This window comes from Anser anser (assembly GCF_964211835.1).
Source record: "Anser anser genome assembly, chromosome: 1".
Taxonomy (NCBI): Eukaryota; Metazoa; Chordata; class Aves; order Anseriformes; family Anatidae; genus Anser; species Anser anser.
Genome location: NC_139720.1, coordinates 66,764,280 through 66,781,214, shown reverse-complemented (window position 1 = coordinate 66,781,214; position 16,935 = coordinate 66,764,280). Strand labels below are relative to the sequence as shown.

General features: G+C 46.2%; 1 protein-coding gene across 2 annotated transcripts in view; it reads right to left on the bottom strand.

The window, feature by feature from the left end:
• The window catches only part of CECR2 (CECR2 histone acetyl-lysine reader), a 101,876-nt gene that overhangs the window by 31,530 nt on the left and 53,411 nt on the right, over window positions 1–16,935 (bottom strand). For both annotated transcript variants that reach the window (XM_083797543.1, XM_083797544.1), the window contains exons 3-5: window positions 1,513–1,696; window positions 643–782; window positions 54–158 (exon numbers count right to left, since the gene is read on the bottom strand). In XM_083797543.1, the coding sequence (XP_083653669.1) occupies window positions 54–158; window positions 643–782; window positions 1,513–1,696 (429 nt within the window). The remainder of the gene's footprint in view (window positions 1–53; window positions 159–642; window positions 783–1,512; window positions 1,697–16,935) is intronic.

Genomic DNA, 16,935 nt, shown 5'->3' with positions numbered 1-16,935 from the left:
CCCTCTGGGAACACACGCATCCTATGTCTCTTGCAGGAACCACCTTTCCATACCTCAGCAAATTTTCCTCCAGTAGTTTTTTCCGCTTAGGGGGTCGTCCTCGTCTCTTGCCTGTTTTCCCAGGAACGTTTGGGGTGTTTGTCTGCCCCCCACACCCCCTGCGAAACAGCAAAACCACCATGAAATATCTACTGAGCACAGGAACCGCGGCTGGCAGGGAGGGAGAAGGGCAGGGAAATCGGAACAGCTGCTAGGAACCAAACCGAAGGAGGGATTATATCAGACGGGGAGGGAGGGGAGAAGATGAGGGCTTCCCCCTTGCTGGGAGCCTGCTCTGGGAGCCGCCGGCGCGGTGCGGGGCAGACAGCGAGGAATGCGGTGGGGCAGGCAGCATCGCTCCGCAGCAGGCTCTCCTGGTGCCACAAAGGCTGCAGGCTGGCTCCGGCACAATGCTCCACGCGGGGCAGCTCGCAGTCTGCCTGGCAACTTCGCTCTCACCCCGCACCGCCGCGGCCTCTCGTTCCCAGCCGCCCCCCCGGGACAACAGCAGTCAGGCGGAGTCCCCTCCAGTCAGGCTGGCCTCGCCGCCCCCCTCCCACCATGCCCCTGCTTGGGCAACAGGGGCATTTGAGGGGCTGTTACCTGTCTGGAGCCAGCTCTCCGTTGGTTTTCGCCTGCACCGGGTCCTCCTTGTACATCCGCGTGCCGTAGAAGTACCAGTACAGGGCACCGCTGCTGTCCTCGCCCAGCGGCTCCACACGGAGGCTGTCGGCGTCCAAGCCCTGTGCCCATGGGGAGCCCCCCGCCAGACAGTGACAAGTTGAAAAGCGGCCACATTGTCACACAAAACATGATGACACCCCTCCGCAAACACCTCCCTCCCTCCCACCATGCCACAACAGCAGTACAGCTGCTCCTCCAGGCCGATCTGGGAAAATGTTACTCCAGGGGGAAGGCAACGTTCGCTCTCCGTCTAAGGAGGGATTGAGATTGGCATCTCTAATTTGAATGGCCTCCCTCGTTTTAACATTTCATCTCTGGTGCTCCTGACAGCGAAGGTCTAATTAGCTCTGGCGACAGTCACGCACAGCCCTGAGAAGCTCCCTCCCCCTCCCCACCACCCTTCCCCCAGCCCCCGGTGCACTTCAGCCCCATCCTTTCATCTCACACCATCCCTCAGCGGCACAGCCCCAGCTCTCCCAGCCCTGCCATCGCAGTTGGAGCATCTCCAAATTCAGTCTTCTCAGGAAGAGTAGCCAACGAAGCCAATTTACTTGTATTACAAACACATCCCTGTAGAACAAGAGCCCTGGGAGCAGTCCTGCATGTTTGCCTTGGTTCACCTGCAAGGTAAGGGTTGGGGAACGAGATGGGGAACCACTGCCCTACAGCACCACCAAGTACCTGGCCTAAAAATTCACTTAACAGTGGCATCCTCTCCCTTCTCAAGAAGATTCCCTAATCTGGCCCAGCTCCTGCAGCCCCATGTTTTTCTCCAGCTGCCCAACACACCTTGAGGAGGTCGAAGACATCATCTGCATCGAGCCGGTAGTCGCAGAGGCGGTGCAGGATCTCGACCCGGGTGCGCAGGGGCAGCTCCTGGAAGGTGGACTCCCGCAGCGGGTTGGGTTTCCCCTCCTCCAGCTCCCAGCGGTAGTTGATGATGTCCTCCAGGTAGCTGTGAAACGTCTGGGATCTGACCAAGGAAACAAATGCCCACACACACTCACTGTAGTTTGCCTGGAGCAACTCGAACACACGCACTGCAGAGACAGGTAGCGCTTGAAGGAGAAGTGTGCCCTGCGATGGTTACAGTTAACTGCAGCTCTGTAACTCAGGTTTTCAAGACAGAGCGATCTAGTTGCAACACCATGGGATTTCACATTATACACAGACAGCTTAGCTTGCGGGACTCGATGACTATTATTTCTTTCCAAGCTGAAAGAACAAGCTAAACATGATCCCACCCCATCCTCTTTCCGTCCCTGCAGGCCCTGCCTTGTGCTAGCACCAACATCAACCCTTTGCTAAACCAGGATGCAACGAAGCGCATGAGTCCAATCCCCTTCTGCCACTCTCCATCTCATGCAGATACCCTCATCTTCACCTTTCCATTTGCTCCTCACATCTATCATTGCTAAGCCCTGCTCCTCCCTTTCCCTCTTCAATAATTTTCCATGCACTAATTCACTGGTTTGAAACTTCTTGTAGCTGATCTTCTCTGCCACCACCACTTCCTCCCTGCTCCATTACCATATGCTTCCCACACTCCTGTAGCGGCCCCTGTTCCCCCCACCCTTGGTCCCCAAATGTGCTGACGCTTTCTGCCCATTCCACCACCTGTGGCTCTGGCAGGACAACTGCACAGTTAATGCACTCGGCTCGGGCCCTGCTACACAACAAGGCTTGCTTCCAACACGAGTGGACCTCCTGAGCAGGGTTCAGCCTAGAGGGCTCTCTTCTCTCAAGTCTCCCAGGTTATCAAATCGACCATTTGAGCTCTTCAGCACTACCACTAAAATGGTCTCTCTCATTTGCCAGCTGGGCCACATTAAATCCTCTTTTCTTTGCCAGCAGTTCACCACATAACCCAAAGAAACACATATTTCTTACTCTCATCTGACGCTGAGGATAAATGTTCCTATCTGACATATATCAAATTGCTGGTGGAGCTTAAGGCTAAAAGAGCTCCTGCCTATATTTTATGGAGAGCTTATTCTGACTGCTGAAAGTTTCAGGGGAGTGTATGAAAAAGGGCTGGGGATATGCGTCCCTAAACATAAAATGTGTCCCTAAACATAAAATTTTATGCCAAGATCTTTCCATATGACTTTGACACCTGAGACTTTCCAGTCTCTTTTAGTCTGCTAGCACTGTGCCCTGAGCACAGAGAAGGGGACCCCCCCATACCCCAGCCATTCCTGCACACACGGGAAGTCCATATGCCGGCAAGAACACCACTGGGTACACATTCCCACCAGCTCTCAAAAAGGCAGCTCAACTTGATAGGTTTTTGGCACAAACTGATTACTCTATATGATTAATGGAACTGTGCCAGCACTACAGAATTGCATTTGCCTGAGAAATTGCTAACTACTACAAAAGCTATTATTTTTAAACAAAGAGATAGAGGAGCACGATCCAACTGGAAGAAGATCGTCAAAGTCAATATGAAGTTAGCTATTAGACAGGGGGGTTCACACGTTTGGTAAAGACTGGACTTCCTTTACAAGGACCACGACTGGACAGTGAGACTGCAAGAACGAGGGAACAGATGCCACATGATTCCTCAAGCCACGTCCACCTGGCAGCGTTTCCCTTCCTCCTCAGATGGAGAGAAGTTGATGTTACCACCCCGCAGATTGCTCCCCACCAACCTGCTTCTTTCTGACGTCAAATGGAAGCTTACCTCTCAGAGCTAACTCCTCTCACCGGATGAGTTTTATCACCCCCTGGTTGTATTTAACAACAGATGCTCAAATGTACCTGAATCTAGTGCCTTTTACAGCCTGGAGTTTGTTCTTTTCTGCACGACACGAGCAGATCATTGGTATTTCCAAGTGTCATTGTTTTGCCCCACTAATATTAGCAATCAAATGCAACTTGAAACAATTCACAATGTTCGGTCAACACAATAAAGAGGACTGCTCCGTGAAATGATTTCTGTGCTGTCTCAAGTAATAATTTTAGGGAAAAAATACAGAAACTATACTTTTTCAAATGAAATATTCAATGCACAACGCATCTACCTTAAGTTGCTGTGCATTTCCACAGTGACTTCCTCATACCTCAAGATCTAATCCAACTTGCCAATGACTTCAACTTGGCAAAAAGTGTGATACTAGATTCTCTGTATAATCTTTTTGTCTTTGGGAGTGCTACTTGATCACAGAGAGCTTAAATACAAAATATTTACTGAAACCATCGTGTATATGTATAAAGACACATTTGACTCAAGCTTTCAGAACAGAAACAGTGAGAATATCCTTTCCTGAAAGAAGGCCAACACCCATACTCAGATGCTTAGCCCACTGTGGAAAGGGTATGTAGTATCTCCAACAGCATCTGAGTTACAGCACCCTGAGCTCATTTCGCCAGATCTGATACAGAGTGTTTATTTCCAATAAAACAGACTGCAAAAACAGTTTTCCTAGGATCCTGAAAAACTAGTGGTGACATGGGATGCCAGGAAGAAGCAACAAAAGGAACAAAGCTTTGACCTGTTAGACTTCTGGCTAAATCTTTTTCCACAAAAAACAGGGGAAAGGTATGCATCAGACAGATACTCTTACCACTTGCATGAGTTCACTGATCTTGCTCTACCATTTCAACTACTCTCAAAGAAAACTGATCCAGGAAGCCCCTCAATTCCAGAAGATCATCTGAAATCTTTGCCTATGTAACTCTCATTTCCCCTGGGGACAGGCTCTGTTGACTTAACCAATTTGGTTTGAGTTTGACTTTCACATAAGTGGCTAACACTAGAAATTTCCGCCATCCACCCAGTGTCCGATACATTACAAGCTCTGTTCTCAAGAGTACTTTGAGTTCCTACCCCCATCAATTTTCAAAGACTGCTACTGTGCATTTGTCGCTTTGAGTAAGGATAGAAATGAGAACCAGAGATGGGAACCAGATGTCTCAAGGCATTCCCAATCACTCTCAATCTTACCCAATTTATATTTTCACTCTTCATGGGGGCTGGCTTCTTTTCTCCAGACAAATGTGGGGTGCTCGTCTTCAACCTCTCTGCCACACCTACGGTTAGTCTCATTTGGCTAGCCTCTATTAAATTTCCCTTTGAAAAGGGTTTCTGAAACAGACCCCCTGGTTTGGAGGGGAAAATCTACAGGAAGCATAGCAATCTGTGAGAACTCTGCCCTTGGGGTTCTTCCCCATACAAAGCAGAAATGCTTGCGACTAATTGTTTAGCATTAGCCATAAAATCTAAAACCAAGAACCAGACAGACAGGGTCCTGGAGCGGAATGACGTGGATGCAGGCTGTCAAATACTATTTTTCAAGCTCTCAAAAAAGACAGTGACACACCTGCATATTTGGCAAGTCCCACAGAGTCTCTGCTGCAGTTGAGAACCTCCAAGAACCTTTTTATAGGAAACAAGAAGGCAGGGAGGAGATCGCTGAGATGAGACAGAGGTATCTCTTCTCCCAGGGTTCTCAGCATCACTGGGACTTTTAACAAGATTCAACCAACAAAAGCAATGTTAAACGAGCAATATCTTTTCTCCACAAATCACATGGAGGAATGGGTTGGTGCATGCACACATTCTGTCTCAGGAAACACATCCAAAGGAAAATCAACTCTTCCCTGAAGTAAATTGGAGTTCCTAGAAACTACTTGAGAGACCATGGCCCACAATGACTGCCACTGTTTCTCCCCCTTCTCTCTTCCCCTGCCACACAGCAATAATAATCTTCCATACAGCTCATTAGCAAAGGAAAACTATTAGAGAAATCACCTACAAGAGGTCGGAAGAGTTACTTCAGAACAGTCTGTGACTGAAATTTCTTCCTTCCCCCAGAGAGGTATTCTCCCCATCCCAACATCACTAGCCTCTCTCTGCACCTTTAATGTTTCAGAAAACAAGGCAACGTTAACCTCACTTGTCACTGCATCCCCTGCTTTGCAGTTGCCACCCAACACACTAAGCAATTTGGATAACTGCAGTGGGGAAGTGGTGGGATGGTAAATATGTATCTGTGCAATACATCTGAGTGGATGCAGCTGATTTCTCTCATGAACCTGACGTAATTTTCATCCCTGACTGTGAAACCACTGGGCTGTTGTCATAGGTCCCTACCTTTTTTGCAATGATTTTCAAGGGGCTCAAGCTGAATTGTACCTGTAGTTGAAAGTTTTTATCATACATTGTGGACCTCTACACATATGAAAGGAAATCTGGGACACAGGGAAGGACACGACCTAGCACATCAGTGTCAAAGGGGAGAAATAACTGCCGACAATCCACGAGAGTACTGGCGAGGCTGCAGCTCAAGTTGCCTGTGATCTTTAGCAGCAGCTGCAAAAAAATCAGGGCATAAAGATGGCGAGAGCAAGGCTAAGGAGGGGCTCCTCCCCAACATGGGTATCAGCGTCCAGAACAGTCGGAGAAATTATACACCCCCCGAGAGCCCAGCGCCGCAGCCCGACCATCTGCCGACCGGCTGCCTCTCCGAAGAGGGAGGTTTCTCTGCGCTCCGGGGAAGGGGAGCTGGGGACTCCTCCCCCCTTGCCGTCCCAGTTCGGCAGCCTGTCTCTGTGGCTTGCCCTGCTCTCGGAGGCACCCTTCCCACCACACGGGGTTTTGCTGCTCTGGGCCATGTTCTGAAAAGCGAGGCCAGCGCATGGAGCAAGCCCCCGTCCTGGTGCTTACATGCCTCCCCGAGGGCCTCCTTTGGAGGCTGCTGAAAGAGAATGAAAACTTCACGGGGTTGACGAGATACGTAAGAAAAAATTGTTCGGAGCTTCTGGTGAGCTCTGTTGGGAGAAGACAGCTGCTCGCAGGGACTCCAGCCCCACAGATGCCCTGTAGGGCAAACGCGACGTGGAATTCCTCCTGAGTGAAGCCAGTACAGTTAGGGCTACAGCTACGCACATGCACGCATGCACACTTGCTTGTTTGTTGCTTTTTTTTTTTTTTCAATCCTCATGCTGAAAGGAAGCAAAGTCACTTGTGCTTTTAGTTTTGAAGTCTCCAAAGTACATCAAATCTTGGCTGGGAAACTGTAAACAAAATCAAGCCAAAAAAACAAAAGCAAAAACAAACACTGATTCAGTAAGAGAGTCCCTGTGTCAATCTGCACTTCCCGCAGGCAGGGTGCCACGGCCCAAGTATGGAATTACTGTCACAGCATACTTCCCTACGCGGTCTACTGCTGCCAATTTTGTTACAAGCTCCCCCCCATACCACTTCAATTAAAAAACAAAACAAAAAAAGAAAACACTACAAAACAAAAAGAAACCAAAAGAAAACCCAACAAAATCCCCGACCCCGTGAGAGCAAATATTGGATAGAAAGAAACATTAGGATAAAGAGCTGAAAACACTGGAGACAAAAATCTCTCACCGATGCTCAGATACTGCTGGCACACACAGATAAGCCTTCTGAAAGTTCAGATGCCATATAATTGCCTGGACCCACTAGCAAGAGTATCTATCATGTTGACAGTGTTTTAAGTTTCGTTTCATTTAATTTACAAAATGCAACGGAAGAGTAAATACTGGAACACTCTTGAGCTAAAACTGCTGGGAAAATGGCAAGCCTGACCTACGTCTTATCCCAGACAGTGCATTGTTCTGCACTGAGATTAAAACCAAGAACCCTGACCAAACCAGAGGAGGAGAGGGAGCAGGAACAATAATAGGCCACCTCCACCTTCTACCTAAGGTATTTTCAAAGTAGTACGTGGGAGGGAAATGGAAAACAAGACTGGGAGAGCTCAACCTTTCTCTGAAAGACTATTTATTTGAACGGGAATAGAATTACTCTTGTAGTTCCCTTTACAGAGTTTGCCAGTAGGAAAAATAATAGAGGTGATACATTTATCCTATAAAAGCTTTAAAAGCTGAAAAAGGCTTGGATTCCCTCAGCCACCCAGCATAACCAGTGCTTATAAGGGTCTCAGTAATACGTGAAAAAAGACTTATAGGGTATCTAATTCACACTGCACAAGAGAACTGTTTTTGCCTCTGTGATCTCCTCTAGTTAAAAGAAACAACAAAAAAATCAAGGTCTCATCAGAACAGACGTTTTATCACAGAATTAATTTTATGGACTGAAGATATTTCACCTTATGGGCTGGCACCTTTTAAGTTCTGAATTGGCAAGAAGGCACCAGCTTGGTGTTGGGAGTCACTCAGGTGTTAATGAGAGCACTAACTGACAGATGGCATTCAGGATATTCCCCCCTCTCCAGTGAAGACAGTTTCTTTGCTACAGTAGAGATTGGGAAAGCTTAATTCTTAACAAGCATACAATGCTTCGGCACAAAGGCAAGCCCACTAGAAGGTAATGGGAAGGATTCAGGGTTTGCTGGGATGACCTCAGTCAAACATCATTAACAGGGTCAGGAGAAGCAAAGCCTATTTCAGAAGAAAAAATAATGTAAGGGCCCCCAAGATCAATCTATCCTGGCTTGTCAGAAAGAGAAAGCTTAGGCTGACCTCAGAAGCAATATGAGTTACTACTACCAGCCTGACCTTGAGCTCTCATGTAACAATGGAGACTTTTTTTTTACTGTATTAATGAGCTTTCTTATCTGAGGTGGGGGAGGAAGGCTTATGGACCGGTTTGTACTTTACCTTACTCAGAAACTAAGTCAGGCATGATGCAGAGGGGAAAAAAGATACTACCTCATCCTTCTGGGTAGGGAATATACCTTATCCAACCCTTTTTTCCCTATTTCCTTCCAAGCCCTCTGTGTGCAGCTCACTTGGAAGGTGTGCAAGCCAAAATAAGGCACATACTCCTCAGTCCATGGGCCAACTTGTCACCAGGGCAATCAGACTGGCAGACACTCAAGGGCAATAAGCACCTTGAAAGGCCTCTCCTCAAAATGTTTCACCACAGCAGAGCAAAGTGACCGAGGAGATGGAGTCCCAGGACCCACGACCTCAAGCTTTCATCCATGTTTCGTTTCCAATCCAACCAGTGGCTTTCTGCATTGCTGGTGGGGACAGACCTCATGAATTCCAGCCAGGGAAGGAGTAACTCGTGGCCCCACCAAACCTGTGGCAGACCTCAGCAAGGTCCAAGCCTGGCAGAACCCCTGGGACAGAGGAAACAAACACCCAGCCTTGCCCTGCTTTTTTCAGCGTCCTCTTGAGTCACGCCTTGAGAAAACCAGCTGACCTACAAGGGGCTGTGAACAAAAGGAGGACAGTTTACATTAATGGGCCCTGAATAAGACCACAAAACAGGAAAAAATAAAATAAATCAAACTGGACTGATCAAACCTCCAGAGTGAAGTTTCTTCTCCTGCAGTCAAAAAGAGAGCAGAGATTGCTGGAGTACGAGGCCATCACAGGCGTGTATAGGCTTGCCTCCTCTGCTTACTTTCAGCTAGAGCTAGTTTTCTGAATGCACACACTGCCCAAACCTTGAGCAATTCTGCGGCTTACCTGTGTGGCCATTCAGGAGCATTGGCAGTGAGGGAGAGAAGAAAAAATATCGAAGAATCGGAGTATGGATTGCACTGAGCTCTAAACACACTGGTCTCTGTCCTTGCTGAACATGGGAAGACATTCTTTCTACATTAAAACCACAATTTTGTCTCAAACCACAATGACAAAAAATAGCTGGTTAGTAAACACTATGTAGCAGCAGCTCTTCTCTGAAGTAGTCTGGTTTAACTCTGTATTGGGCAGTCTGAAGTATGAGTGATCGGAGGTTTCCACATCACCAAAAGATACAGCTAAACTTTCCACAAAAATAGAGGACAGCAGAATAAACTCAGCACGCCCTGCCACTCACCTGTCCATCTCACAACCTGCTCAAACGTGGCACTGAGACCACCACCATGAACAGGCTGAAGAAATGCCTAGAGGTGACATCACGGTTCTCGTGTAATTTAGGACCTTTCCTCCAACGAGACAACACAAAGCTAGGACAGGAGGTTCTCCAGCAGAAGGGCTGCTTGATCTTAATAAGGATATCTAATTGATGTGGTTGGATGCTATGGAATCCACCGTCTGCCCAGGTGAACTCCTAAGCTATTCACATTCAGGAGAAGAAAGAATATGCTCAGAAAAAAAAAGAAAAAGCTGTCAGCAGCTATGAGTACTCCAATCCTGCTCCTCATCTTCCTCCATCTTACTCTGAGCAATCTTCCATAGAATTAACACTGGGGAAGCTGGAAGGGGAGCTGGCAGATATGCCGTATCCCACAGAGAAGCAGAATAGGAACAGCTATGGAGCGAGGCAGTGTCTCCAGGGAGGCTGAGAGAATGGAGAGCTGATGTGGGCTGTCTAGTCTAATAAGGGATCACACCACAGGAGCATGTGCTGGCTTGACAGAAGCAAGTGCAGCCACTTAACCTGGATATGACAGCAGAAGTGGAAGCGTTGCTTTGCAACCCCCTCAAAAAGGGGAGCACAAAGAAAGAAGGAGAAGCCACAAGGTCACCCCAGCTGTTCACCCTTCAGGGAGGTTCCAGGTCTGCACGTACAGACTTCTCCTCACAGCCATGACAGGGAAACTGAGCAACCAGGGAAATTTCCAGCTTGGCCTCTTTAGCACTACGCTCACCAACACATGGATTAGATAGAGATGTCCCTTACCTGCTGTGAGACAATGTGTGCTGCCTTCCATCTCATACAGACCCACCTTCCCCTCATGTGAGTTCCCCTCATGTGAGAACCATGAGGCAGTAGGTCCATCCCTCAAAAAAGAAGCCAGATCTAAGAACTGAACTCATCTCACAAGCCAATGCAGCAATAAGGCATGCTCCTCAGCTGTCTACAGTCCATGCTTTTCCCGTGATTCTGCCTTTATCTAGCAGCCACCCTATGCGCAACACAATGGCCGAGAGTGACTTGCTTGTTGTTTTGCTGAGGGGAGACAGAAAAGCAGCAGAGATACTGGAGCTGATATAATGCTGTCCCATATCAGCGAGCTCTGAAATGGCCCTTCCCTTCGGCTGGCAAATGCTGGGACAGGCAGGAGTGCTGAGATAAGTGTCTATTTGATCTTCTCTCCCCCATTCACCCTGGATTTCTCACTGCTTTATGTTCACAAACCGCCAAGGCAGCTAATCAGTGCTCTGTGACCCCTGTTAATTGGGCTGTGAGAGAGAAAGGCAGCACCGGCAGGAGAAATCACACATACCTGTTACTTTGAACTGTCCTGCCATTTTCCGTCTCCCTGCTTGCAGCGGCTCCAAGCACCCTCCTGTGAGCCAGGGCTGCTCTATTTTCATTGCCAACCCCAGGAGCAGCAGGAGGGGCCACAAGCATTATGTGTAGTTGTCCTACCTCTAACATCTCAAGGTACAGGGAGGCAACAAAGAGGCATGCTCTATCTCCACCCCAGCTCCTCCTTCCAAGTGAGAAGGTGAAAGTGATTTTTGGTGAAGGAAACACAATCCAAAGGCACTGACAACTCTTATTCCACCTATGCCAAGCTGCTCCTTACCTGCATCCTTGTTGCTCACCCTCTCCACACCAAAAATATCAGGAAGAAATGACTAGATGCCCAGCACCCATTCCCCTGCCTCAAGAGAATAGCAGCCTATTTGGTCAAGTAAGCCACAGAAAGAAAGCAATTGGTTTGAAGATGTGAAACACTGAAGGACAGATTGGTTGGATTTGCCAATTCCAGTGGATTACACAGTATTTGGAGGATGAGGAAGACATGTATGGCTAACTAGATGCACACTGGCTGTGGGGGGACTGCATTTGAGTTTTAAAGTATGAGCAAGGGTTGCTTGCACGTTTTTGTTGTTTGGTTAGGGAAGGGAAGAAATACAAACATGAACAACAACAAAACCAGAGCAGCCAGGAACACCCCAAGCAACAACTAAAAGCATATGGTGGCAAAGGAAGAGAAAGTCCTGGAGGCAGAGGGGATGAGCAGGAAGATGTGTACACTGCCTAGACAGAGTAAGAGAATATTAATGAGAAAATAAAACATAATGACTGTTTTTCACTGCCAGCTCAACCCTTCACTCAGACTCAGTGAGTCTCTGCACAGTCTTCCACAAAGGGAAAATGTGCTCTCAACTTATGCAGGATTTTGGCATAGAGCTATGGACAGAAAGTATTATTGACCATAACTGAATACAAAGAGATAATTTGTGACAGTTTTTAAAATATTATTTTTCCTTAATTGTAACAACTGCATAAACATGGTCAAGTGTGATTATGCTATTTTCCACAGGTATTGCTGGGTTTGATTCAGGATGACTATGTTCAACCCAAAGGCATGTCTAAACTCACCTGCCCAGCTTTGCTAGCATACTAACCCTACATATATTCTGTACTTCGCAGTTGATTCAAGTTTACCTTTAAGATACTACCCTGAAACTATTAGTCAAAAGGTGCAATAACAAGTCAAGTCAGTTGCATTCAAGCATGATGATGTACAACCCATGAGAGGAGCAAAGAGAGGTTTAAACTCCAAAAAGGAAATCAACTCTGTAATCAGCCACTAATACGCATTTCCCTACCACCCAAAAATACAGATCTCATTTCCTTGAAACATGGCTGAAATTCTAAAATAATGTGCATCTGGAAAGTCCTAGGAACCTTCAGAAAACTCCTGGTAAGATGGTCTGTCAGATATCCTGCCTGTCTGAGAGGGAGAAAGACTTGAGTGCCTGCCAAGCAATGAAAGGTTTCTGCTTCTTTATCAGGGTTTGCACTAAGAGCAAAGATCATTCCCGGAAATGAGCACTGGATATTATAAAACAACAGCTGCCAAAAAAAATAAATCTAGTAATTGACATAGGCAGGATACTAGTCGTTGAATAACATGGGATGCTCACTTTGATGGACAGTCCATCAGTCACAGGGAAGACGACAAGATGCACACCTCCAACAGTGTCTGATGCACTTTACCAGCCTTAAAGAATCAATCTGTTTAGCCAAGGGAGCCCAAGAAAGAGGCTATATCAGTTACTGAAGCTTTACCCAGAAAGGGAGGCAGAGCTGATACTAGAACAGGGGGGTTACCATCCCGCATTGTGTTCAAAGTGGAAAAGGACCAAAGAAAGAAGTTATCTCAGCCCAAGCGCCTATAGCAAGTTAATGACAGAATTGAAAATTTCTTTGTATTGTGCCTGAAGGAAGTTTGTTGTTCAGGTGGCATGTAATACTGAGGAATATCCCAAGGGAGATGTCTAAGTGTATGTCATCTCTTACTATGTGATGACATTGATCTTGGCTGGGAAAGGGCCCGGGAAAATGGCTTTCATTAAGCAATTAATTCCCTGGTATGCTAGCAAATAGGGTTGGAGAGATGAAGAGAACCAGAACCCAATGCTTCCCCACCTGAACAGATCCATCACTGCAGCTAGACTAGTAACATAATTTTTCCCTGACAGTGTGGTAGGATAAAGTAGCAAGAATCCCCTGAGACCCTGAAGTGCAGAGTTTTCTGCCAGGCTCAAAATCAGAATATGAGTAACAGAACGGCAGGAGGAAGAAGAGATGTCCAGAGGCACAGCATCAGCACCAGGATGCGTACTGAAGGCACTGGTGCATATACTGGTACTGACGGACAGGAAGGTAATGGTGCTGCGAAATCACAATGACCAATGCTGAGGTTAGTGACACTGGTGCACAAGGCAGAGGTACAGAGTAGGAGAGTGAGCTGAAGAGAGAATGCACTAATCCGTAGGGCACAGCTGGGCTCCTGGTGAAACATTAGATCACCAAAAGAAGATTAAGCAATACTGATGCCAAATTGGAGACTTTACAGGCGTATCAGCAGGCAGTAGGCTTGATGACACTGACAGACTTAATGGTATCAGTAAATTATGTCACTTTTGGATGCAACTGAAAAGCAAAAGAACCTAGGTTCTCCTCAGAGCGCGCACACACGAAGCAATAAATCTGAGACACAGCAATTCCCAGGGTCGGTCTTAGAGCTTAAGGAGCAATTCCTAGGCTTTGAAACAAAACTGTCTGACCTGGACATTTTTGAGCACAAAGTAACAAAGGAAGGTACCTTCCTTTTGCAGATACTAGGCCAGATTTTTTTTTGTTTGTTTTTAAAAGGGAGTCAGACAAAGGCAGAAAGGTCCCTAAGCAGAGTGAACTTCTGATCCTGAAAGGCCCTGAAGCAGCAGGTGAGAGAGAAACTCCTCCAGTCTCAGCATGGATGGATGCCTCCCAGCACCCCCCAGGAATTCGGAATGCTGCATTCTTCTCTGTGCAGCTTATCAGACACTGAGGATGGGAATCACTTATAGGCAAAAGTGATGCCACCACCAGGACAGTGTTTGATGCCTGGGGGCTTCTGCATTGCTTCTCTGTCAAGCACCTTGGGCTTTGAATAACAAAACAGTCCCTTGAGGGATCAAAAAGAAAAAAGGGAAAGAAAGAACCAGCGTTAGAATCATTTATTAATCAACCCAAGAATTATTTATAGTTATTACATACAATAAAAAGGGAGAGAGAAGGATCTGGGTGCTCAAGAGGCAAACAACAAGTACCTTGGAGAAAGCTAGCTCTGTCCATCAGTGTTGGGGTGATGGATAATGCTGGGGTGGAATGGGAGGCCTGGTAAGATGCAGCTTGACAGCTACCACCTTGAAGGGTCCTGCTAAGGCAGGCTTTGACTCACATATCCTGGGTGTATAGCCAGAGCATACCGAGCTGACTTGGAAGAGATGCTCAGTCCTTAAGGGAAGGATCTCTGCTGCCACACAGACACAATTACATGTGAGAATTGCTGTTACAGTCTGCTCTTACTGCACTGCTTTCACGTGCATGCCTTGACTCTTAAGGCATCAAGTTATTTCCTCCTTTTTGTGTCTTACTGTGTTTGATCTTGACAACCAACCACACACTGCGTACGCCCAACAACAAGCCACTCCAACTCCAGAGGTTATGAAGATTAAGCCATAGTAGTTTCTATCTCAGGAGGGATGAACACAGCCTTCTGGATGGTCCAGGATAAAGGAACATACCTAAAACCTGACTTTCACCTGCTCACTTGATATGACAGCAAAGGCTTTGGTCCATTTGTGATTTCTCTTCTCCTACCAACTACCTTCACCTGCACCTAACCATGCTTCAGTTTGTGCTTGCTACTTTTTATCTGTATACTTCTTTCTTTCTACAACTGTTATTTGATGGTGACACTCTTTGCAAAGAAATGCAGATCAACTCCTTGGAGCTGGAGCTGATTAACTTAAGACCAACCCTAATACATCTCCTATATTCTGAAAGAGCAAATAAGAATAAGGCTCACTATGCTCCACATTCAGACTGTAAGAGGATCATTACTTACTATTCATTCCTGGATCCTTGAAGAACAAATGAAGCCAGCTTAATGCTGCATTGTTTATTCTTAGTGCCCATCAACAGAAAGCATGCTCCCAATTCATAGCCATAAGGAAACACAACAGTACTGCTGCACCATAAGCTCTTCTTATCGTTTAGGGGTTGTAGAGAGGACCTTAGGGTGTTACAGTGATGATGGAGCACTGGGGGGAAGAAGCTGGAGTTATTGTGATGATGACGATAGGGAAATAGGACACGTGTGTATTATGGCACAAGTCCATAGGAAACAAATCATTATTTGCCTTGCTGCTCATAGAAAAATATGCTTAATGTAGGAGAAAAGAGTCTCTTTTGGGGCAAAATTACCAAGCATGGGGTTGCCTTGTAGCAAACAAGCTTAACAAATTCATTTCCTAGAACCAGCCAAACAGATTAAGTATTTTGGGGGACAATGAGTAACAACAAGCTTTTACAGATAAACAAGTGGGTCCTCAAGAAAACCCGTTCAGGATTTGCTTCAGAATGGGTTTTTCCTCTTCTTTTCTCCAAAGTTTCAGCTACTACACTGCTTGAGCCAGAAGAGAACTGAGTAAGGATGGAAGATAAAATGAGAAAACTAAAAGCGTAGATGACTTGGAACAGAGACTTGATGTGACATCAAATCACTGTAGCAGCTTCACAGCTAGGCAACACCCACCCCAGCTGCTCATCAAGCTCACTGAGGTTAAAAGCCTCCAAGAAAATAATCTCAGAACTCCTCCAATAGTCAACCTTGGGCTAAAGATTGGTTTCAGAACCTGGCTGAGGTACTGGGAGGTGGTCTGCAAAAACACCTGTGCACAAAGCAAGGGCAAAGGTTTCACATGGAGAAGACTTCCACATCTTGCCCCTCTTTTTCCATTATTCTTTTTGTCTTTTCCCTTCTGCCTAAGCAGCAGTTGTTTTCACATGCTCTCTCAATTTCCTTTTGTCATTGCTTTCTTCCTCTTGTCAAGGGTATTTAGTATGCAGCATCAAGAACTTAAACATACAGCTGTCCATTTCATATTTCAAACAATGACAGCAGCATGATGACATCATTGCAGTCTCCAAGACTCTTCACTGACTGTTCTTTATTCATCCTTTTAAGTTTAGCCACATATTCCTTCCAGTCAATGTTCTGCATAACTCCCTCTCCCCAGCTATCCAATCTATTTGTCTCTCATCCATCCATCCACCCTGACAATAACAGAGAGCTTTCGCACACACAACACTGTCTTTTATTCCATTTTCATTCTTTATTCTCCCCCCCACCTATGGAATAGCACTTCCAGAACATGCCACCAACTTTTCTTCAAATTCTTCTTTAAAGATTCATTCTATCCATCTGAGGATCAAAGACATTTACTTAGCTTTATTTATACTTGAACTGTATAATTTTATTCCACTGTGCTACTCATTAATCTCTGAATGACCGTGTTATTTTACTGCTGTAATCTCATCTTTCCTTTCCCAACACCTGCCAGCTGCCTCATTTTCACTTTTTACCCTTTAAAAGGCTCACCTTGCATGGCTTGGCTATTATTATAATAAATATTAATATTAGATTCAAGATGAGCAATGTAGCCACTTCATCTCCCTTGCCCCCTCAAGATATCTCCTGCACTGATGATACTGGGTCGATTCGAGGGGCCATCCACCAATCTCCATGATGTATGCAAGGCAGCACTTGTTAAAAGTCAGACTGTAAATAATGCTGATCTTGTTGATATTCACTTAGCATTCATGAATATGATTCTGAGTTAGTGAGGTGGCTTGTGACTGGGCCACTGAAACAGTTATAATCAAGGTCACTGGCACAAGCACAAGTGTTGGATCTTAAAACTCTTCCCAAAAGGTATTGCTCCCCGGGTCTGCTGTGATGGAGCTCAGGCTGTCTGCCCCAGATGCTATGGCACTGACTAAAGTGTTGGATCCGGTCAGACTGT